At 47.0% G+C, this 25,613-nt stretch overlaps 1 protein-coding gene across 2 annotated transcripts in view; it reads left to right on the plus strand.

Annotated features, from left to right (window-relative positions):
• PPIH (peptidylprolyl isomerase H) overlaps positions 1–25,613 on the plus strand; it is a 147,435-nt gene that overhangs the window by 6,592 nt on the left and 115,230 nt on the right. For both annotated transcript variants that reach the window (XM_083162775.1, XM_083162776.1), the window contains exon 3: positions 13,670–13,693. In XM_083162775.1, the coding sequence (XP_083018901.1) occupies positions 13,670–13,693 (24 nt within the window). The remainder of the gene's footprint in view (positions 1–13,669; positions 13,694–25,613) is intronic.

Here is a 25,613-nt window from a genome sequence, read left to right on the forward strand (position 1 = left end):
TGATAGTCGCAAAAATGTATCCCTTCGAACCAGATCAGGTTAAATGTTGGGAAGAATCGCCAAAAGTGGACGCAGCCATTGCAAGAATTTCCAGAAAAACAACGTTACCATTAGAAGATGCTAACATCTTCAAAGATGCGATGGAGAGAAAAATTGAGGTTAGCCTCAGAAAGCAGCATGTTACGGCTGGAGCGGCAATGAAGGTGTCTTCAGCAATGGCAATTACATCAAGGGTGCTTCGATCCTGGTGTCAAAAATTGATTTCTTCTGCGGTAGACGTCAGGGGCCCCAGGGATAACATTGGGTCTAGGAGTGGCATCACGACCAATCCAGCACCAGAAAGGTTAAAAACTTCTGGCTGCTCAGAGACAGACCCTGGGCTCTCACCTCCTATACCCCGCCTCCCAGGCTAGTCACTTCAGTTTTTATCGTGCTGGCAGGAGCCAACACGCATTTGAAAGGTGCTGCTATAATAGCAGCATAAAACTTTGTTTTTATTTTACTTTTTTTTCATTCTGATTTTACACTGACCGGAGTCAGTGACAGAGCAGCAGCGCCGGGGGTCTTTTAGACCCCTGCACTGCGCTCCATCACCCGGGACCCGGCAGCTGCACACCACCCACGTGGCTCCCACAGCGGGGTTGTTCGGCTGGCTCTGAAGCACTGAGGAGCACAGCCGCGACGGGGACTGGGACATCAGCGGTGAGCACCACTTACAGGTAACGCGTTCCCTGCCGGGAGCCCGCGCGTGCGCATTTCTAATGGCGGCTGAGCAGCTCGGCGAAGGGATCGCCGGGCTGCACTAGCAAGGGGCAGAACCGCCGCCTCTTGTAGTGTTGTGCACTCTGTCCCGCTGGACCACCAGGGAGACTTTTGAGTGTGGGCAGTGGCGTCGGTACGCGGGGCCGCCCGGCAAGCGCCGGATCCCCGCCATTTTACCGGCGCCACATGAGTCCTAAAATCCCGGCGGCCATTTGCTAGTAGGGGGAGGGAGTCTCTCCTCACACAGCCCCACCCCCAAAGACAGGAGCTAGGATGTACCCACGGGGTTTCCAGCCCTGATCTCTTCCTGCCTGCCTGCTGCACGTGTTGGAAGGACATAGAGAGCTCTCTGCCAGTCTGGAGTTCCATCTCTTCACGGCCGGGCCATCTGGGCAAATCCCCCCTGTACCTCTCCTTCAAGGACACCAGGTTACAGTCATGTATGCTCCTGCCGGCCTTTGTGCTTTGCGGAGCCGAGTGCCAGGTTTTTTATTTTGCATTGTATGCTCTGTCTGTGTGCTGTGTCTCATATTGGGCGGTATTCAATGAGCCTGATTCGCCATGTTTTTATGGCGAATTTGTGCTGTTTGGCGAATTTTTGACTAAAACAGTGAATCACCCTATTCAATGACCACATGGCGAATACATTTGAAGGTTTTTTTCGCCATGATTCACCGAGTAGCAATCGCTATCTTTTTATGGTGAAGTGTAATGTGAACTTTTAAAATAAAGTGTTTTTTCCTTTTCAGGGTCCCTACAGGGTTGTAGGTGGATCCAGGGGGTCCGAGGCACCAATCAGCGAAGCTTTTAAAGATTTCCCAGGATGCCCGGGCCCTCTCCAATACATCCCTGCCTCCAGGCTCATCTAGTCAGTTTTTGTTTGATGCCTGCAGGAAGCAGACGCACCCTTATATCAGCGGGGGTTACCTCATTGAGGTAACCCCAGAAAGCTATTTTTAGGCTTGAGGCTGCTCACCACTGTCAATCACTGACGGCGGAGCGAGCGGCCGCGTCACCCTCCCGGCGCCGGCTCCATCCAATGACGCCTGTCACGGAGGACCTCGGCGGGGAAGACCGTGACGCCTAGCACCACCGACGGTCTCCCCCAGGCAGCGTGGCCGGAATCGAGGGCAGGTAAGGCTCCACCTGGAGCGCAAAACGCTGCCATACTGCGCTTGCGAGGGAGACGCGTGCGGTAGCTGGCGTGGGTACAGGCTTCGGCCCGGGACCCCACTAGACCACCGGGGAATAGCGCAGACCGGGGCAGTGGGGACCCCATTATATCGGCTACTAATGTCCCCGTTGGGGAAGTCCAGCAAGGGGAGGCGGTGTCGGGTCTGCAGCCCCTCCCCCAGCTTTGGCGCCAATCTCAATAGATATCTGCCGTCCCATAAGCTGTGACTCTTGTGCCCGCCCCCCCTCTCTCGGACAGGCGCCATTTCTGCAGCAGCACTTCCAGAGAGCGGGCACACTTCTCCCCTGTGAAATCGCCTACAGGTTCAGTAGCTGCTTTCACAGCCACCCTTATTCCCACTTTTCTCCATAGAGTTAAGCGGTTGACACAGGGTGAGGTAGTCTATAGTGTGTATGTGACTTGTGCTAGATTTTCACTCCTTCCTCTGTCAAGTGATCTGTCTCTTCATCTCTATTACTGAGGCAATACCTCATTGGTCACAACACTCAGTGATATCACTCTAGGTTTTCCTTAGTGAATTATCCTATTGTGCACTGTAAGCTCTCCTTGTCAGTGTGTTTTACACCATGTCTAAACGAGGGCGTCAGCAGACAGAATCCCCTCAGCTCTTGTCCTGCAAGGGCTGTGCTGCAGGCCTGTCTGATATGGATGTTGTTCAGGATGGCCTGTGTGTCAACTGCATATCTCCTGCGCAGTCCACTGCCACAGTACAACAACCCCCATGGGCAGCCTTCCAACAATTGCTGGGTACCTCTTGTGGATCGCTTGCCTGCCACTATTGCTCCCCCTTGTAGTCCAGCCCCCTCCACCTTGGGTGGATGCTCTGTCGACCACGGTGCAGACCTTGCAACAGACTACGGTGGCCATGCAAAAGCTGCTGCCCCAGACCGTACAGCCCAGTAGATCCCTGTTAACTCCGTTGCTGGCAGATACACGGGATGACACTGATACTGACGATGGTGGCGATGGGGGGGGATGATGTCGACAATGCAGGTGACAACATCAATTTAGATGATGATCAGGATGATCCCATGCCCATGGATACTCCTGCCGCTCAAGCAGAGACTCCTGATGTGGCAGCCCTGATACATGCTATCAAAGAGGTTTTATTATATGACCCTGAGGAGCCTGAACCTGTCGCAAAGACAAAAGATGTCTTTAAAAAGCAAAAGGTCCTTAAGGCCCAATTCCCACATTCTGATTACCTAACAGAAATTAGGACAAATCAGTGGGAAGAGTTAGGCAAGAAAGCCAGCATTCCACGGAGGGTTTTAAACAAATACCCTCTCCCACCAGAGGATTGCAAACCATGGGAGATACCACCCTCAGTGGATCCCCATGTTACTAGACTGGTGAAACCATCGGTGCTGCCTGTTTCATCTGGGTCCAATCTTGGGGACCAAACTGACAGGCGCCTGGAACAGGCTCTTAAAGCCACGTTTTCCTACACTGGCGCAGTTCAAAGGCCTACTATAGCGGCTTCTTGGGCAGCTAAAGCTATTCTCCTGTGGGTTCAAACCTTGGAGGAAGAGCTTACACAGGACGCATCTGAAGATGCTAAACTCTGCATCCTCCATATTAAGCAAGCAGCTTCCTATATAATGGAAGCCATGTCGGATGCAGGCACACTAGCAGCCAAGGCTTCAGCTAGTTCTGTTTTAGCACGCCGCATCATCTGGCTCCGGCCTTGGAAAGTGGATTTAGAGTCGAAAAAGACCCTGGAGTTACTACCCTTTAAGGGTGAAACACTTTTTGGAGAGGAACTAAATAAAATAGTAGCCTCTCTGGCTGCAGCTAAAACTGCATGTCTCCCAACGGCCCATCCTCAAAAGGCTAGACCTGCCTTTCGGTCCTTTCGCCCACAAGGAAAGGCCAGAGGTCAACCTTTTACAAAGCCTTCCCCCTCACGTAAACCTGGTAAGGCAAAACCAAAGCAGGCTTGGGCCCCTAGACAGGCCCCAAACAAGCCTGACAAACCTTCCGCATGACGGGACGGGCCTCCCGCAGGGAGAGCCCCAGGTGGGAGGCAGATTTCTTCTATTCTCCCAACAGTGGTTGTCCACAACAAAGGGCGCCTGGGTGAGGGAAGTGGTGTCTCGGGGCTACTCCATATCCTTCAAAAGGACACCGCCCAAAAAGTTCTTTTGCACAGGCCTTCCACACGACCCTGTAAAAGCAGACCACCTGCAAAGAATATTGCAGTCCCTGCTACACTCTCAGGTTATTGTCCCAGTACCTGCCCACCAGAAGGGACAGGGGTTCTACTCAACGCTCTTTCTGGTCCCAAAACAAAACGGGACATTCAGACCCATTCTGAACTTAAAGGCGCTAAACAAGTCAGTCAGTGTGTCCAAGTTCAGAATGGAAACGTTGAGGTCAATAATCCTGGCGCTGGAGGCTGGGGATTACATGGTATCCCTGGACATCCGGGATGCATACCTACATGTCCCCATCCTCCCAGCACACCAACAGTACCTGAGGTTCGCGATCCTAAACAGGCACTTTCAATTCAGGGCTCTGCCTTTCGGACTGGCTACTGCCCTAAGGATCTTCACGAAGATCATGGCGGTAATGGCTTCCCTCCTACACCAGCAGGGCATTCGGGTATTCCCTTACTTAGACAACCTCTTGTTGGTGGCGAAATTGCCAGAAATCCTCCTGTTGCACCTGCAGACAACAATTGCAACTTTACAGGACCACGGGTGGCTCCTAAACTGGGAAAAGTCCACCCTGATTCCATCACAAAGGGAGCTTGACCTTGGAGGATCTGGTTCTCAGATCTGCAGGCCCTGTCAGTGGCCCCTCCAATCCGGCTACCTCTGTGGCCGGATCTGCTCTCGCAAGGGCCGTGCCTCCATCCCGATCTGCAGCGGTTGTCTTTTAACGGGGTGGCTGTTGAGACCGCCTTGTAAAAGCTAAAGGCTTTAATTCACGGGTGATTTCGACTATGCTCAGAGCTCGTAGGCCTTCTTCGGCCGGTGCTTATCATCGCATCTGGCGGGCTTACTTTTCTTGGTGTAGCTCCCGCCAGTTTAATCCAAAAACCTATCGTTTGTCTCGAATTCTGTCCTTTCTGCAAAAGGGTTTAGAGGCCGGCCTTCGACTGTCCTCACTAAAGGTACAGGTGTCGGCCTTGTCTATTCTATTTCGAAGGAGGCTGGCATTGTTGCAGGACGTCCGCACTTTCTTGCAGGGGGTTTTGCGAATCCAACCTCCGTTTGTCCCACCGGTTGCTCCATGGGATCTTTCTCTGGTTCTTTAGGCTCTACAGGGCCCCCCTTTTGAACCATTGTGATCAGTGGATCTATCTTGGCTTACATGGGAAACTGTTTTTCTGCTGGCCATTGCTTCGGCCATGAGGGTTTCAGATTTATCGGCTCTGTCCTGTAAGTCTCCTTTCCTGGTTTTCCACCCTGACAGGGCGGTCCTTCGAACAGTCCCTTCACACCTTCCCAAGGTGGTGTCCAAATTTCATGTTAATCAGGAGATAGTGGTCCCAGCCTTTCGTGGGCCGGAGGCTTCTCCTGAACAGCGATTCCTAGATGTAGTGCGGGCGTTACGTATCTATGTGCGCCGTACTAAAGCACTTAGGAAATCTAACTCTCTCTTTGTCCTCTATGGATTTCAGAAAAGAGGTTGGCCTGCTACGAAGCAGACCATTGCCCGGTGGCTAAGGTCTGTCATCAAACAAGCTTACTTGGGTGCCGCCCTTCCGGTTCCGACGGGGGTCCGGGCTCATTCCACGAGATCTGTGGGTGCGTCTTGGGCTGTTAGGGGTGGTGCGACAGCAGAGCAACTTTGCAAGGCGGCGACTTGGTCGTCTCCTCATACTTTCTTACGCTTCTATGCGTTTTATACGTTTACCTCACAAGACTCGGCATTTGGCCGGAGTGTATTGGCTGCGGCCCAGGTGCGTCCCCACCCATAGGTGGCTGCTTTAGGACATCCCAATGTTATCCCTGGGGCCCCTGACGTCTACCGCAGAAGAAAAGGATATTTATGTCTTACCTGTTAAATATCTTTCTTCGAGGATGTCAGGGGCCACAGGGATCCCTCCCTGGCGCACCTGCTTCATGGTATTAACATTCAGAGTTACTCCGTTGAGTCAACTTAGTTAAAATTTCCTCTGTTGAGGGTGTTTACACATGTTACAGTTATGGTTTCTCTATTGAGCAACCACACACACACATATATTTGTTGAATGTGTTTCTGTACGGGTTTCTCTTCCTTCTATCTTGTCTCCTGCCTGGCTTGGGAAAAGACTGAAGTGACTCCTAGACCCAATGTTATCCCTGTGGCCCCTGACGTCCTCGAAGAAAGATATTTAACAGGTAAGACATAAATATCATTATCTTTGCCCTTTCACGGACAGTACTTATTTGGCACAAAACTAGACGAGATTATTACAAAACTGTCTGGAGGAAAGTCTGTATGGCTGCCGCAAGATAAAGGTAAAAGAGGTTTTTCGGGCAGGCCTTTTAGATATCAGCAGACTGATTTTAAAGAAGCAAGAACCTACAGGCCAGGGAGAAGTTACAGAAGATCCTGGGCAGGCAACAGGAACTTTTTTCATGGCCAGAGAGGGAAGATATCCCTCCAGACAATTCAGTCAATGACACCAGTGACAGTTGGGGGGAGACTGCTCGAATACGGGCAGGTCTGGTCCCAATCTGTCGGGGACAGATGGGTGTTAGAAATAGTAAAATACAGATACAAGATCGAATTTGGAAAACACCCAGGGTCTTGGAGAACGGAGTCTCCTATCCCACAAGATCCAGAAAAAAGGTCAGCCTTATTTACCAGCCTAACCAACATGATTCGCCAGAAGGTAGTAGAAAAACTGCCAAAAGAGCAAGAACTTCAAGGTGGGCAGTCAAGATTTTACATCGTCCGAAAACCATCCGGAGGTTTCAGAACGATCCTAGATCTAAGAAGGTTGAACTCTTACTTAATAGTAAAGAAGTTCAAGATGGAGTCCCTAAGGACTATTCTACCAGATATCACGAGGGACGTATTTAACAACTACAAGATGCCTACTTACATGTCCCCATATTCCCGGGGCATCACAGGTTTCTGAGGTTTCGTTTAAAAGGCGAGGTGTATCAGTTTGTCACTCTTCCTTTCGGATTGGCCACCTCACCCAGAACGTTTACAAAATTCCTGGTAGTTTTAATCGCCAACTTAAGACAACAGGGCATATCGGTGTGTCGCCCTACTTTGACGACATTCTGATTAAGGCCCAAACAAGGGAGCAATCAGAAGAATACATGCTGAAGGTGATGCGATATCTGGAGGATCATGGATGGTTAATAAATCAAAGGAAGAGTCAAATAAGTCCTGCCCGTGTAGTAAAATATCTGGGGGTATCAATAGACACGGTCTCAATGACAATAAAATTGACAGAAGACAGGAGGAAGAGACTGGTCAGCGAAGTGGTCAAGCTTCGGGACAGAAGAGGGGCATCATCGGCAGACTTTATGAGGGTCATCGGTCTGGATGCCGGTCCATGGGGCAGGTTTCACATGCGTTCCCTACAGAATTGTTTCCTCACACAGTTGGATGGAGACGGAAAGAACAAAAATCCGTTCATCCTACTATCAAAACGAGCGAGACAAGATTTCGCTCCTTTTGAATGTTTACAGTAAAGCAGCAAGTAGTATTAACCACCGATGCCAGTCAATCAGGATGGGGGGCAGTATGTGGAGGTCGCATAGCCCAAGGAGTCTGGTCACAAGAAATGAGTCAAAAACATTCATATGTGAGGGAAATAAGGGCAGTGTTTATGGCGTGCCAGCATCTGCAAGACTTGTTAATCGGAAGAGATATAATCATAAGATCAGATAACCAGTCGGTAGTATCCTATGTCAACAGACAAGGAGGAACAAGAAGCGGAGAGCTAATGACAAGTAGCAAAGAACTTTACATGGGCAGAAGATCAGGTGAACAGTCTCAGCAGACATCAGTTAAAACCAGGAGAATGGGAATTGGCACCAGAAATATTCAAGAAGAGTGGCGAGCGCAGCGAGCCCCACGAGGGGACGCGTTACGCGTCCTCCCGACCTTTTCATACCCCCACTATACACGTTGGCGTGGAGTTGATATTATAAAGTGTGGTGAGCGCAGCGAGCCACCGAGCCCGAAGTGTGGCGAGCGGACGCGTATTACTTTACATGTATTCCGTGTCCCCTCGCAGGGCATGCTGCGCTCGCCACACTTTATAAAATCAACTCCACGCCAACGTGGATAGTGGGGGTATGAAAGGTTGGGAGGACGCATTCTGCGTCCCCTCATGGGGCTCGCTGCGCTTGCCATACTTCGGTGCATCACATGTACATGTACACTGGGGGAGTTGTACTAAATCGCATCACACGCAAATTCGCATGCGATTTTGCGTGTGATGCGATCGGCGGTCAGCGTGCAGTGAATAAATTAACTAGTGAGAACACATCGCACGGCACGAAAACATGCCATGCCATGCGATTTCACTACTCAGAATAGCCCACTAAGCAAATACACAAGTACCAACTTTTCCATGTATCAAAAAAGGAAGAGGCCTACTTCTTATCAAACATAGGGGATGATTCTGATTTCATCGTTCCCCTGCGTGTCTACGAAATTTGCGTGTCCATTGCCGAGAATGGTGCATTCTGCTGGATGCGGTAGTCGCAATGGGAGCCGCTAAGTTGAGAGCGGCCCCATCTGTAGTGTTCACTTTAGGCTGTTTAGCCACACCTTGCCTGGTTTTTAAAGGACAAAACGCGCCCTGACAATTTTGTTGCACCCGCTAAAACAGTAGAGTCCTCCCATCCCCGCCGCTAGCATCCGGAGCACTACAGGTAAAGCCGTGTACACACGGCAGCGATAGGGGCTGATATCGCTGGGAATGTGGTCGCTGGCGACCATATTGCCAGTGATGGGAATGTGCCCCGGCAATAAATTGGCCTTGTTTCAGCCTTGTTCTAATCGCTGGTCGCAGGAGCTTGCCACCGATGAAAAGGGGGCATTGAGCGATATATCACTCGCCGGGCGATATATCGCCCCGTGTGTACACACCTTTAGTGTAGATGCTGGGTACGCCCCCAACAGAGATGTCGGCGGGCAGGAGCGGACAAGTTAGTACTTTAGTGGTGTCGACGGGCCCACAATAGTGATGATGGTGAACTCGGCCTGCTGCCTTAAATATGCCCCCTTCTCTGATGCCCTGGAGGGGTCACTGTTGGCGATGGTCTAATGGTCTAGTGTAGCAGGAACTTTCCCTGCAACTGAATGTAAAATAGATAGACCAGCCATGTCTGTCTACATCTGTCACTCCTACTGTATATCAATGACCGTTGTAGTGGTCACCATATCATCAACGCTGCCAGCTATGGGTCCCCATCATTTGATAATGTGAGGGAAGTTGCATATGTGGACTGTTGCTTTTAAAAAGTGTCCATATGATTTAAATTGCTAGTCTATTATGCGTGTTCAATTTTATTAAAGAGTCCTGCACCTTAGCTTTTTTCTCTGTTGTCCATCCCGGTGAAACAGCTCAACCATGGGATGTAGTGGGGTCCGAAGAAGCCTATGACTTTGAGGCAGGCTCCTCCCCTGCTGCATCCCAGAAATCCTCAGTTTCATTTTAGGTGCCCACCGGAGTGGGTGCATATGCTGTGGGGCTGCATACTGCAGCCTGTTTAAGAGAGAGTTTTTTATTTTATTAATTTACTTTAGCCAGTGCAGGTTTTCAGTGTGAAGTTTCCTGGAAAAACTTATTCACACTGTGTGCTGCACTGCAGAGATAGTAACGCTGCTTGTCAGTTCTCTGTGAGCCAGGGAGAAAGCACTGATTTCTCCCTGTTCAGAGCACCGGCCACTCTTACGAAAGTGGGGTCTCCTGGGCCCTGGGGGACCTTAAATCGTCTCTCTGCTAGAAAGTGGTCATGGGTGGCGGAACCCCATTATGGCGCCGCCATTATGGACCCCCTCCCGCAATTCACGGCACCCATCGCAACCCCTCCTGCAATTTGCGGACCCCTTCCCGCGATTCACGGAACCCCACAGCATCTCCACCCCCCCTTCCCGCGATTCGCGATCCCCCGTGACACCCCCTGCGATTCACACACCCCTCCCACGATTCACGGCGCCCCCCGCACCCCCTCCCGCGATTCACCGCGCCCCCCGCACCCCCTCCCGCGATTCGTGGCACCCCCACGATTCACGGCACCACGCGCCCCCTCCCGCGATTCGCAGCGCTCCCCTCACGTGCTTCAATGTGCCCCACTCCGGTGATTTGCAAACCCCCGCCCCCTCCCGATATTAATGGCAACCCCCCTCCTGCGATTTGCGGACCCCCTCCCGCGATTCACGGAACCCCACAGCACCTCTGGCGCCCCCTCCCGCGATTCGTGAACCCCCGTGACACACCCCACGCGATTCACACACCCCTCCCACGATTCACGGCACCCCTCGCACCCGCCCTCCTGCGATTTGCGCCCCCCTCCCGTGAATCGCGGACCCCCCCCCCGCGCCCCCCTCCCTTCATTCACGGCACCCCGCGCGCCCCTCCCGCGATTCACGGACCCCCACAACCCCCCCTCCCTCAATTCACTGACCCCCACAACCCCCCTCCCGCAATTTGCGGACCCCCCTCCCACGATTCACGGCGCCCCCCGCACCCCCTCCCGCGATTCACCCTCCCCACGATTCGTGGCACCCCCGCGATTCACGGCACCACCGACCCCCCATTCCCGCGATTCGCCACGCCCCCCTCCCGTGCTTCACTGCGACCCCCTCCCGTGATTTGCAAACCCCCGCCCCCCCCGAGATTCACGGCAACCCCCCTTCTGCGATTTGCGGACCCCTCCCGCGATTCACGGAACCCTGCAGCACCTCTGGCGCCCCCTCCCGCGATTCGCGAACCGCCGTGACACACCCCACGCGATTCGCGGCTCCCCACGACCTCCCCCTCCCGCAATTCATGACCCCCCCCGCGCCGCCCTCCCGTTATTCGTGGACCCCCGCGCCCCCCTCCCTTCATTCACGGCACCCCGCGCGCCCCTCCCGCGATTCACGGACCCCCACAACCCCCCTCCCTTAATTCACTGACCCCCACAACCCCCCTCCCGCAATTTGCGGACCCCCCTTCCAGCGATTCAAGGCCCCCCACTGCCAGAAGTGTCCCCTCTTTTATCAATGTCTTGCCCACATACCACTATCATACAGCCTCCTGCTCTCATACACCCCCTTACTACCGCCCAGTGCGAGGAGACACTCACCCACTCGCGGGAGCTGCATAGTGTCCTCCACCCTCCTCCAGTTCTAGGGATGCCCATCGACCATCAATGATTTCAAATCATCGATTGATCAAGTTTCAAATTTTTTTAAGGTGCCAGCTACATGGAGCATAGCTCCGCCCCCCCCCACACCCAGAAGTCCCGCCACCAAGTTCTGATTGACCCACGGCCTATTCAGTCAGATATATTGGATGACCTTCATTAGCTACAACAATCGATGGTTATCCAAGTAATATCTACTACTATCGACTACTATCGATGGCATGGTGCAAAATCGCCATCAATGCCAACCATCGATGGCGTCTGCACCAATGCCCATCCCTACTCTGCAACAGCCAAAAACCTTTACTACCCCTCATGCCCACACACCTCTATCACTGCCCTGCCTCCTGTTCTCCTGCCCCGTAACTTCCGCCAGGGGGAAGCCGCTCACCCTGTGTTGCCCACATTCCCCTATCATGCTTTACCACCCAGCTTCCTGCTCTTTAGTCCCCCTTATGCCCACACACCCCTATCACTACCCAGCCTCCTGTTTTCCTGTGTCGTGACCTCCACCAGTGGGGAGCCGCTGACTCAAAAACACCCTACTATACTATTGCACACACACCTAAACAACACGCACACACAGCCCCCCCCACACCCACAAATGTCACTGTACCCTCCACACTATCAATGTACATGTTACTCTGTAACCGCTTTTTAATTAAACAAAACAATTCACACCCCTTCCACATCATATGCTCTCTATTTAACACATTTCATCTATAACTCAAGTTGCAATACAGGCCATCTTTCATACAATTCTAACCATATTTCTCACATATACAAACGTTCACAAATTAAGGGGGCGCAGCCCCTTACGATGGTGTGAAGAGCGCCCGTAGGGCGCGATGAATCACCTAGTTTAACATTATTCTCTATGGGAAAATCGCGTTGATCGCGTCGATCGCATCGCGGCCCATTATGATGGACGCGATCAACGCGATTTTCTCTTTTACTGGCAAATAAACTGGTGATTGACAGAAAATCGGGTCCATCGCGTCGATCGCATGCATTAAGTACCTTAAACTTATGGCATGCGATCAACCCGACGGGCGCCGTGGTAGGAAACAAGTACAGATTTTATTGTGTTTTACTTTTGCTAATATTAGAGTTAAATAAATTTATATTATTCGGATTAACAATTATTCAGCCAACGCTGGCACTTTGTATATATTTCTCTCTTGATTAATAGGGAAGTGACAACCCCTTGCCAGCTGCTGTTAATAGCACTCCCCACATACCTGTTTTTTTTGTTTTAAGTCACTTCATATTTGGCAGATGAGCCTGATAATTGGATAATGTGTATGCAGGAGCGTTGTAGTTAAAAAGATAAATTGCTTCAAATGCTTCTGCAAAGGTCAGATTGAGGAAATTAGATAGCATGTGCCACACCCTATGGTGTCTCATTCCCGACCCCTTAATCCTGTTTGAGATGAAAGGAAAGTACACACTAATTAAGAAATTGCTCAGTTGTATATATGGGTGTACACTGATTATCCCTTTGTGCAGTTCCTCTTTCCTGCCTGGGGTGTTGCTCTCTGCTCTGGTGCTTATAGCACAGGTTTGGTCTACCTATCATTGCTGAAATACAGACCACTCTGTGTTAGAAATACCACAGCAGAGAGCAACAAATAAGCAGGGAAGATGAACTGCACAGCTTTGAAAGGTACAGGGTGCTACAATGAATACTATGTACTAATTGGCTTTTTCTTCCATTTTTTACTCAGTTTATTTTTTTAATCTAATGGCGTGTACACATGGCAGGATATGCCGTGAGATGCGAGTCCCGACACGATCAGATCGTATCGGGACTCACATCGCACAGCATGCATGCAGAGAAACAATTTAGACTATATAGTGCAGTGCAGATCTACACTATATAGTCTTGGCTGCCCTCTCCATTTCACTGCCGATTTGCGCTCACACGGGAGCGCGCATCGTCAGCGCATCGGTCTCGCAAGCCCTAAAAAAAGCATGCGATTTGCATGCGATATGGCTTCCGATATTCACTATATCGGCAACATCGTAAGCCATATCTTACCGTGTGTACACACCACAAGTCAAAATACTATTCTAAATACAGCCAAAATACAGGGTGCTAGAATGAAAACGAAGTACGATGGAACAATTCTGTTTTGATAAAGTATTAAATGGTCCACACATGGGTAGGAATATCATTCTTTTTATGAAATGTATATTGGAATGATAGCCATATATTAATGCAACTTGTTAACGTGTTTTTTCCATCTGATAAAGCAATGAAGTTACACAAGACAATTTGAATAATATTGAAAGAATGAAAACCACATAGTTTGCATTCTGTATATAGAGTATAATTAAGATTTCTCTGAACTTTTTTGAGGTATTTTTAACAGGTAATCTTCTTATGTTTCAGGCAGTTTTGCACTGGAGAATTCAGGTTTGTTCATATAAACTGATTGCAATAAATGTTATCACATGTTATCACGTGTCATTAGAAATGTTAACTATTTCTAACACCTAATGTATATTTTAATTTAAAAGAAAAGTATGGAAAGCCATAATATAAAATCTTAGTGTCGGGAATTGTGGCATTCTTGCGTGCCACTTACCGGCGCACTGGTCCTGTCTGCGCCGTAGGTCTGCTGTGGTCCCTGCTCAGGGTTACAATCTGTGTAATAATATTTCCATCTCACCCCTGCTGCCAGGCATCCTATGCTGTTCCTAGGAGACATGGGCGCCACCATGACACCTGTTGTCATCTGACTGGCCAAAAGAGAACATGACCGCAGCCAAGGCCTGGATTGGTGTAGCAGGTACACAGTGCTGTGACGTGACCTGAGGACAGTTCTGATGCGCTGTCACATGATTCAGGTCACATCACAGCACTGTGTACCTGCTACACCAATCCAGGCCTTGGCTGCGGTCATGTTCTCTTTGGGCCAATCATTGCAACTATTAAGAGGTCAGCTCAGCAGTAGCCAGGGCCTTGAATTATCCCAAAGGTTGCATACAAGGTTTCAGGCTACTCCTGATACCAGCTTTATGGACCCTGCTGCTGTATCTCTTTCCTGCTGCCAGATCCACTTCTGCTGTTTTCCACTATCAGGTACTATCTGAAGTATCTACTATTTTAGTCCAGGATTCTACAGTGCAGACTATCCAGCACCATTGTTTCTCAGACACCATTGAGAACACCGTGCTCCCCGGTTCTGACACTTAGTGGGTTATTCTGACTGACTCGCAATACTGTGAGTTCGTCCCCATCTCAATGTTTTTGGGACTGCACACGCCAAGCCATTTGCAAACATCTGGACAGGGATTCCCCATGGGAATGTCCAGCATTTTATGGGCGTGATGATGTCTTCCTGCCCTGTCTTTGTCCCGGTGCTCCCAAATAAAAGTCAGTTCTCACTGACTTTTATTTGTAAAGCTCGGAGAAATCATTCGATGGTTAGTGACCATCAAATGATTTCTCCTGCAGCTGAGTCATGCAATGGAATATGTCTTCGTAAAGGTGCCCATACACGCACCGATTTCCCGGTACTTTTTTGCTAAATCGGATCGCATTGCATGCGTTGTGCATGCGGTGTGTGCAATGCGATCAAAAGACAATTAAAAAAAGTATGTGCAGCGCATACTTTTTGTACCGTGCGATGAGATGCTGCGGGAGCGCGCATCTCATTGCATAGCATCGCACCGGGAAAATCGGCGCGTGTATGGGCACCTTTACACATTTCCTCGCATGTTAAAAGCAGGTATTCGGCGGGGTGGCATCTCAGGCGATTGGTAAACTGCGAGCTTCGCAGCTTACTGAGCAAACCAGAATGACCCCCTTAGTGATCACCCATTTAATGATTAATTATGGATTTACTAGCTCACAAATCTATTATCTGTGTTATGATAATCTGGAGTGAACTTGGAGTTCTTCCTCACTCTGACTGGCAGGGCTGCAAGGTGTTGATTACAGCCTGAATTGTGCTTCTGTGGCAGAGGTGGTGAATCCACAGCAGCAACTGAGCCTGCCTCTATTACTATAACCTGAGTCGGCTGGAGCCTGCAGAGGTATTAGACTTCGCGGCTAATAGCCGCCTTCCCAGGGCAGACTAGCTCCAGCCCGTACTCAGATGCCACCTGGTCTTTTGCAGTGACACAAAGTCCCAACCAAGTCAGGGTACAAGTAAGAGGATAAACTGGCTAGACAACATTAGGATTTGCGGCCTAACCACTATAATGCGGAACCATCGCTTTGGCTCCAGCTGGCACTGAGAATACCAATGGCAGATTGTAATGAAAGGTGCAACTTCCTTCACAATGTGTTGGGAAGCCACTGGTACTTGACACCTCCGGACAGAAGCTGGACACAGAAAATATCTCATAAACTGGATGCAATGGTTCTCTGACACAGGCAGGATCTCACAGGATACATGGCAGGTATGTTTAATGGAATACTCAGACACAGGCTGGAGCAATCTAGGACACAGCTGCTGCACTGAGGTCCTAGATCCACTGGACTCTGGAATAATCTCAGACAGGAGTTTGCTAGGAATCTCTGGAGAATCTCTGGGACAGTAGAAATCACTAGGAACAAGGAATATCACAGGAGTATCATATAGTAATAGCAACATACCCGGCAGGGTTGAGTACTTAGAGCATGACTAAATACCAAGTAGCTTAGAAGTAGCCACCCCCAATGCAGACTAAGGCATGCATGGAAACAAAGCAAGGTGGATCAGCCAAAGCCTGGAGCGCTGATCCGGTAAGTACTAAACCCACACAGAACATGAATAACAGCGGCGGCTGCGGTTCCAGCCCATGATAATCTGGTTCACCAATTTGTTTTCTAGGCATATGCTATACAATTATCTTGCAAAGTTTGGTTTGAAGTTCTGGTAATAGATGAGAGCAAATGAAAATCTACCATTTTCTCCCAAACACTGGAAAACAGGCAAAAACTATTGTTTATGTCCATGATTTAATTTATCTTAATGGGAAAACTACTGTATCTGCTTTAGGACATTAATTAGCTGATGTGTGAGGTCTTCATTGATGACAAAGCGACCAGATCAATTTTATTTGATCCTCTATGTGTATAAACTGAAGTGGTTTAGTGGATCCAGTGGTTCAGTGATTGAAAAGCTTGCTATTACATTGCAGCCTTTAAATTATATTAAATTAAATTGTAAAGTAGGAGTTATTTGATGCCTTATTAGTGGTTTCAGTGTTATGCTTTGCGATTTTGCACTGCTTTACACGGATTACTATTCCCGTGTAATCCCACATTATTATTATCTTAGTCAATGATTTGAAGGTATAGTGGTGCTGCATGCTGTTTAGTTAAAAGCAATATACCAATGGTTCCCAAAATGTGTGCAGTGGCTCTCTTGGGTGCCTCGGGATACTTGAAGGGGTGCCACGGGTTGGTGGTCCTGGTCCAATTTAAATTTATTTATGGTCAATAATTTATGGACAAAACCAGTGCTGGTGGCTGGCAACCATAAAATATTTGGACAGACCGAAGCAAACCCTGTTAGCTAAACTAAGGATCACATATAAACACAATGCACATATATATATAAGTCCATAGGTACCGGCTCTCCTTCTGCGTCCTGTAATGCGCCGGGTGTCAGAACCAAACACTTGTTACACAAGTGTATAAACAGCGTTGCGGGGGGAAGTGCTGCACTCACAGCGTCTTTGTAAATGAAACTCACGTAGTCAGAGAACTGATTTACAATGTTTCAATGCCTTTAATTTGGCATTTTCATCAGGTATACCGTGAGTTTCGCTATATATATATATATATATATATATATATATATATATATATATATAGTCCATATTACTGGCACTCACATTTAGGTGTTAAATTGCTGGGGTGACATTCCAAATGTAGTGAGACTTGCTGGAAGGTCGCTACTGCATGCAGTGTAAATAGATGGAGTCACTCACCAGTCTTGCAATCAAACAGGGGTTCTTTTAATCAGGCAGCATGGCAAACAGTGATGGGCATCGACGTTTCGGTCCGCCTCTGGGACCTTTTTCAAGATGACATGCTAGGGCTGGAGCCTCACTATTTATGCCATATGTGACCCGGAAGTGCTTACTATCGTGCAGTCATCCAATTAACTGCTAAGTTTTAAGCTTCCAATGAAATTTATGGTGTATATTTATCAGGAGTCTGATAGTAAAGTGCTAGTGCATATTATATTTCATTAAGGTGCTGTAGATCGTGTCCAGTGCAGTCGTTAAGTCCGTGGTCCGCATGCTTGGAACGCACGCTGCCGGACCCGGAAGTGATGATAAGGTCAGTGTGATTTCCTAGTGCCGGCTCACGTGACGCCGCGCACTAGCGTGATATGGTAGCTGGGATGTCTCCACACAGCTTGTTTAAAAATCCGTGACCCGCACGTGTGACCCGCACACGTCAGGCACGGAAGTTGCAGATGGCATTAATGTGATACATTCGCGCGGCGCTTAGCGCTGGCGTCATAGCTTGCTGTAGTGTCTATTTGACTGGGGTTGTTATGGTGACGCATCGCGTCTCTAATGTGACGGAGATATATCCATAATTTATGTGTAAGTGTAGTTAAAATATGTGAAAAAAATTACAAACATATTAAACGTATTAAAATAGTGAAAAAACGTGCATAAAAATAGGTGTTATTATCTAGACTCCTGAATGTTCATACACAATCATCTACTATAAACAGAAATGGCTATTTGTAAGCATGTCAAGGGTCACTAGCTGGCATAAATATTACATTCATATGCGCCATGTATGATTACTTTACATAATAAAGTGAACATAAAAAATATATAAAGGAAACTTATAAACGTGGTAACAAAAGGAAACTTAAACTACTACAAATATAAATATATTACAAAAGATAAAGAATGGAGCGTGTGAGGTATACACATACCTAGACATATAGGTGCATCGCTATTTATCTTCCTCTTACTTTTAGGGAGGGTTATCTAACATATGCGGTGCCCTTAATAAATTCTTTAGTATATTACTTATATAGACCACAGGTTGTATATTTATATAAGAAAAAGGAGTCCATGGGATTCCAAAAAATTTGAAAAAATTCCAGGACAAAATTTTTGGGAGGAGATTTTACCAAAAGTCCTCTCAGACTCTTGAGGGAGGGCGGTAACTTGTTGCAGGTTGTGTCATTCTTCCAGAAATATAGAGTAATGTATCGACTCGTTCAAACCTCTAGGCCATATGGTATCCAACTTGTGGATCCACATCGCTTCCCGACGTAGGAGGGTTTTTGCTCTGTCACCCCCTCGATTTAGAGGTGGGATTCTGTCGATAATCATGCATCGGAGTGCAGATAGTGGCGACTGGCTTGTCGGTTGTGCCAGTGAGGAGTGCAGAGGTAATAGATGATCTGTGGTTGGCCATTCGTTGTTTAAATGTGCATGTTGTTTTGCCCACGTATATTAACGAACATGGGCATTTTAAAATGTACACCACAAAATCTGACGTGCATGTGAGCCTGTGCAGGATGTTGATTTTCCGCCCTGTGTAGGGATGGTGGAAGAATGCCCCCGGCGTCATAATTCTGCACGTTGTGCACCCTGTGCAGCGATGGCATCCCTTCTTAGGAGTGACTAACCATGTATCTTTGATGGACCTAGGTGTCATCTGTGGTCTCATCAACTGGTCTTTTAAGTTTTGCCCACGTCTGAAGCTGATTAACGGTTTGTTAGGTAGCCTATTCTTCAGTATAGGGTCACTTGCTACAATGTGCCAATGCTGCCTGATACTTTTTTGTATTAACCCACTTGCTGTGTTGTAAGTTGTCGGTATCACAAATAGGTTTTCTTTCTTGGTAGTTTTTCTGGTATTTTTGGATGCATGTATATTTCGGGCCTTGTGTAGGCATTTCTGTATAGTTGGCTTTTTATAGCCTTTCTCTTCAAAGCGGTGACACATTTCGTGCAATTGGGATTCCGCAATGTCTTCCTCTGAGTTATTCCGGAGAACTCTTAAAAATTGTGAAGCTGGGTGAAAGCTTTCTGACCTCAACAGTGTGTTTCGGTCAGTGGGCTTTCGGTACAACCTGTGGCCATAGCCACCATCAGTCACATATACGGTCACATCCAAGAATTCTATGGATTCACTCTGAACATTAGTAGTGAATCTAATTGGCGATTCAAGGGAATTCAGCACTGTGAACATGTGCAACAACTGTTCATGTGAATCTTTCCATATTAGGAACACGTCGTCGATGAAGCGGTGGTAAACCGCTAGTCTATCCCCAAACTGCGGGGCTATGTGGGTCCTCTCGTATGCGTCCATAAATAGGTTCGCATACGAGGGAGCGATGTTACTTCCCATAGCAGTCCCCGCAGTCTGGAGATAAAAATTACCATCGTACTTAAAATAATTACACGTCAATGTAAGTTCAAGCAATGATACTAAAAACTCTATGGGGGGAGTTTTCTGACCACTCGCAGTGAGTGCCCTTCTCACTGTGTCAAGCCCTAAGTTGTGCAGGATTACAGTGTACAGTGAGGACACGTCCATTGTGACTAGGAGGTGCCCCTCACTGTACACCACCCGCTTGAGTTTTTCCAAAAAGTCGGTGGTATCTCTGATATAGCTATCCGTACCCTGTACCAGGGGCTGTAGGAAGCTATCTAGGTACACAGCAATGTTAGAAAAGAGTGAGTGCCTGGCGGATATAATTGGCCGCCCAGGCGGACTCACTAGGGTTTTATGTATTTTCGGTGTCAAATACAATATAGGGCATATCGGATGGTCAATTATTAAAAACTGAGCAACATCCTGATCTATCCAGTGATTGTTTAGTGCCTCCGTTATCAGTGACTTAGTTTTATTTGCAAAAGCATTGGTTGGATCGCTCTGTAAGATTTTATAGGTGTTTAAATCTTGTAATTGACGCAGGGCTTCTGAGTGGTAGTCTGTGGTGTTCATTACCACCACAGCTCCCCCTTTGTCTGCCGGCCTTATAGTTATTTGATTGTTTGCTTTAAGGTCTCGAAGGGCCTGTCTCTCAGCCGGTAGCAGATTATGTCTGGCATGTTGTGGGGGCAGTGGTGTGGCAGTCACATTACTTGGAATATCCCGTTCTAACAACATGTTAAATGTTTTGATGCTTGAATTAAATGATTGGGGGTCATAAGTGCTTTTTCTCTTGAATTGGGGTCTATTCACCTGATCAGTTGCGCTGCTAAACTTCTCAGTTAGGCGCAATTTTCTGGACATTTTATATTTGTCTATAGTCCACTGGAAGTGGTTAAAAGGGACTGTTGGTATAAATGATAGGCCCCTAGCCAACAAATTAGTTTCTGGGGTAGTCAATATTTGTGATGATAAATTGATTACCGAGTTTTGCCCGACCTTGGTCCCCTTCTCTTGTCGGTTTTTGTAGCGGCCCCTCCTCGGGTGGGGCCGCCTTCGCCTAAAGGGGGAGTGTTAAGCTGTGATCTGGTAAATGTTCGCTGCAAAGGAGGACGTTCTTTAATCCGTCCTGGGTGTTCTGCTTCTGAGGAGGATGCAGATGTACCACTATCAAAATTGTAGCTATATGTTTTTTGTTGCTGTCTAAATGGTCTGGCTCTAAAGGGGGTAGTATCTGAGCCAACTAACCATCCGTAGACACGGTGTTCCTGGTAATCCTTTTTTACCTTTTCTAGCTTAGTTCTTTTAAATGATATAAGGTCCTTGCGGTAACGATCAATCTGATCTTTCAGTTTGTCCAACCAAGGTTCAGTAGTATCTGTTTGTAATTGCTGAACGGCCGTGGATCTCAGGGTGGACAGTTCTAATCTTATTCTTTTAAGTTCGGCTCCTACTTCCTCGACCACTAATAAAAGCAGGTCGAAGGAGCACTTATTGAGGACCGAACACCATCGGCTGCAAAAAGTCGGGTTATTCCTCCCGATGGTAGGAATATTTTTTAAACGAAAACCCCTAGGGATCTGTTTTTTTCGGTGGTAATCTGATAGGAACTGTCCATGTAATATGAGATCCACTTCCTTCTTTTCTAGCTGTAACAGCTTATGATATAAATCAATTGTGTTATCAGCAGGCAAGGATCCAAATTCATTGGTATCAAATAGCACTCTATCCACATCCTCATCAGTCAATGCTAATAGATCATATTCGGCTTTATGCAATAATTCGGAGCTAACTAAATTTTCCATTGAAGGATAATTGTTAGATCATACACTCTCATAAACATAGAGGAAATTTCATATAAGAAAACCGCATAAAGCAATCAAAACGAAACACAAGTATTTACAAATGAGACTCAAGGGTGGGCATACCTCAGTATAAATGTGACCTGATGGTGGCTAAAAAGATATATATCCAGTGATGGAATATCATCACACGCTTTTGGGTGATAACAAAAAATTTAAGTCGTGACAATTATGATAATAGTGTCCAGGGTTCTTTGCTGGTTGCTATACAGCGTTATCATCATTGGTAGACATGAATGAGACAATGAGGCGGAGTAGTCCATGCACTTCAATGAATAAAGATCAGTAAGGCTAATGAATAGCATCTGTCCATATATGGTACTTGTTTATGGGTGCCTAGTATTTTGCAGAATTGGGGAGTCAGTCCTCAATCCTTATGTACATAGTCCATATTACTGGCACTCACATTTAGGTGTTAAATTGCTGGGGTGACATTCCAAATGTAGTGAGACTTGCTGGAAGGTCGCTACTGCATGCAGTGTAAATAGATGGAGTCACTCACCAGTCTTGCAATCAAACAGGGGTTCTTTTAATCAGGCAGCATGGCAAACAGTGATGGGCATCGACGTTTCGGTCCGCCTCTGGGACCTTTTTCAAGATGACATGCTAGGGCTGGAGCCTCACTATTTATGCCATATGTGACCCGGAAGTGCTTACTATCGTGCAGTCATCCAATTAACTGCTAAGTTTTAAGCTTCCAATGAAATTTATGGTGTATATTTATCAGGAGTCTGATAGTAAAGTGCTAGTGCATATTATATTTCATTAAGGTGCTGTAGATCGTGTCCAGTGCAGTCGTTAAGTCCGTGGTCCGCATGCTTGGAACGCACGCTGCCGGACCCGGAAGTGATGATAAGGTCAGTGTGATTTCCTAGTGCCGGCTCACGTGACGCCGCGCACTAGCGTGATATGGTAGCTGGGATGTCTCCACACAGCTTGTTTAAAAATCCGTGACCCGCACGTGTGACCCGCACACGTCAGGCACGGAAGTTGCAGACGGCATTAATGTGATACATTCGCGCGGCGCTTAGCGCTGGCGTCATAGCTTGCTGTAGTGTCTATTTGACTGGGGTTGTTATGGTGACGCATCGCGTCTCTAATGTGACGGAGATATATCCATAATTTATGTGTAAGTGTAGTTAAAATATGTGAAAAAAATTACAAACATATTAAACGTATTAAAATAGTGAAAAAACGTGCATAAAAATAGGTGTTATTATCTAGACTCCTGAATGTTCATACACAATCATCTACTATAAACAGAAATGGCTATTTGTAAGCATGTCAAGGCTCACTAGCTGGCATAAATATTACATTCATATGCGCCATGTATGATTACTTTACATAATAAAGTGAACATAAAAAATATATAAAGGAAACTTATAAACGTGGTAACAAAAGGAAACTTAAACTACTACAAATATAAATATATTACAAAAGATAAAGAATGGAGCGTGTGAGGTATACACATACCTAGACATATAGGTGCATCGCTATTTATCTTCCTCTTACTTTTAGGGAGGGTTATCTAACATGTGCGGTGCCCTTAATAAATTAGATAATAACACCTATTTTTATGCACGTTTTTTCACTATTTTAATACGTTTAATATGTTTGTAATTTTTTTCACATATTTTAACTACACTTACACATAAATTATGGATATATCTCCGTCACATTAGAGATGCGATGCGTCACCATAACAACCCCAGTCAAATAGACACTACAGCAAGCTATGACGCCAGCGCTAAGCGCCGCGCGAATGTATCACATTAATGCCGTCTGCAACTTCCGTGCCTGACGTGTGCGGGTCACACGTGCGGGTCACGGATTTTTAAACAAGCTGTGTGGAGACATCCCAGCTACCATATCACGCTAGTGCGCGGCGTCACGTGAGCCGGCACTAGGAAATCACACTGACCTTATCATCACTTCCGGGTCCGGCAGCGTGCGTTCCAAGCATGCGGACCACGGACTTAACGACTGCACTGGACACGATCTACAGCACCTTAATGAAATATAATATGCACTAGCACTTTACTATCAGACTCCTGATAAATATACACCATAAATTTCATTGGAAGCTTAAAACTTAGCAGTTAATTGGATGACTGCACGATAGTAAGCACTTCCGGGTCACATATGGCATAAATAGTGAGGCTCCAGCCCTAGCATGTCATCTTGAAAAAGGTCCCAGAGGCGGACCGAAACGTCGATGCCCATCACTGTTTGCCATGCTGCCTGATTAAAAGAACCCCTGTTTGATTGCAAGACTGGTGAGTGACTCCATCTATTTACACTGCATGCAGTAGCGACCTTCCAGCAAGTCTCACTACATTTGGAATGTCACCCCAGCAATTTAACACCTAAATGTGAGTGCCAGTAATATGGACTATGTACATAAGGATTGAGGACTGACTCCCCAATTCTGCAAAATACTAGGCACCCATAAGCAAGTACCATATATGGACAGATGCTATTCATTAGCCTTACTGATCTTTATTCATTGAAGTGCATGGACTACTCCGCCTCATTGTCTCATTCATGTCTACCAATGATGATAACGCTGTATAGCAACCAGCAAAGAACCCTGGACACTATTATCATAATTGTCACGACTTAAATTTTTTGTTATCACCCAAAAGCGTGTGATGATATTCCATCACTGGATATATATCTTTATAGCCACCATCAGGTCACATTTATACTGAGGTATGCCCACCCTTGAGTCTCATTTGTAAATACTTGTGTTTCGTTTTGATTGCTTTATGCGGTTTTCTTATATGAAATTTCCTCTATGTTTATGAGAGTGTATGATCTAACAATTATCCTTCAATGGAAAATTTAGTTAGCTCCGAATTATTGCATAAAGCCGAATATGATCTATTAGCATTGACTGATGAGGATGTGGATAGAGTGCTATTTGATACCAATGAATTTGGATCCTTGCCTGCTGATAACACAATTGATTTATATCATAAGCTGTTACAGCTAGAAAAGAAGGAAGTGGATCTCATATTACATGGACAGTTCCTATCAGATTACCACCGAAAAAAACAGATCCCTAGGGGTTTTCGTTTAAAAAATATTCCTACCATCGGGAGGAATAACCCGACTTTTTGCAGCCGATGGTGTTCGGTCCTCAATAAGTGCTCCTTCGACCTGCTTTTATTAGTGGTCGAGGAAGTAGGAGCCGAACTTAAAAGAATAAGATTAGAACTGTCCACCCTGAGATCCACGGCCGTTCAGCAATTACAAACAGATACTACTGAACCTTGGTTGGACAAACTGAAAGATCAGATTGATCGTTACCGCAAGGACCTTATATCATTTAAAAGAACTAAGCTAGAAAAGGTAAAAAAGGATTACCAGGAACACCGTGTCTACGGATGGTTAGTTGGCTCAGATACTACCCCCTTTAGAGCCAGACCATTTAGACAGCAACAAAAAACATATAGCTACAATTTTGATAGTGGTACATCTGCATCCTCCTCAGAAGCAGAACACCCAGGACGGATTAAAGAACGTCCTCCTTTGCAGCGAACATTTACCAGATCACAGCTTAACACTCCCCCTTTAGGCGAAGGCGGCCCCACCCGAGGAGGGGCCGCTACAAAAACCGACAAGAGAAGGGGACCAAGGTCGGGCAAAACTCGGTAATCAATTTATCATCACAAATATTGACTACCCCAGAAACTAATTTGTTGGCTAGGGGCCTATCATTTATACCAACAGTCCCTTTTAACCACTTCCAGTGGACTATAGACAAATATAAAATGTCCAGAAAATTGCGCCTAACTGAGAAGTTTAGCAGCGCAACTGATCAGGTGAATAGACCCCAATTCAAGAGAAAAAGCACTTATGACCCCCAATCATTTAATTCAAGCATCAAAACATTTAACATGTTGTTAGAACGGGATATTCCAAGTAATGTGACTGCCACACCACTGCCCCCACAACATGCCAGACATAATCTGCTACCGGCTGAGAGACAGGCCCTTCGAGACCTTAAAGCAAACAATCAAATAACTATAAGGCCGGCAGACAAAGGGGGAGCTGTGGTGGTAATGAACACCACAGACTACCACTCAGAAGCCCTGCGTCAATTACAAGATTTA

This window comes from Crinia signifera, chromosome 19 (genome assembly GCF_055691185.1).
Source record: "Crinia signifera chromosome 19, ASM5569118v1, whole genome shotgun sequence".
Lineage (NCBI taxonomy): Eukaryota > Metazoa > Chordata > Amphibia > Anura > Myobatrachidae > Crinia > Crinia signifera.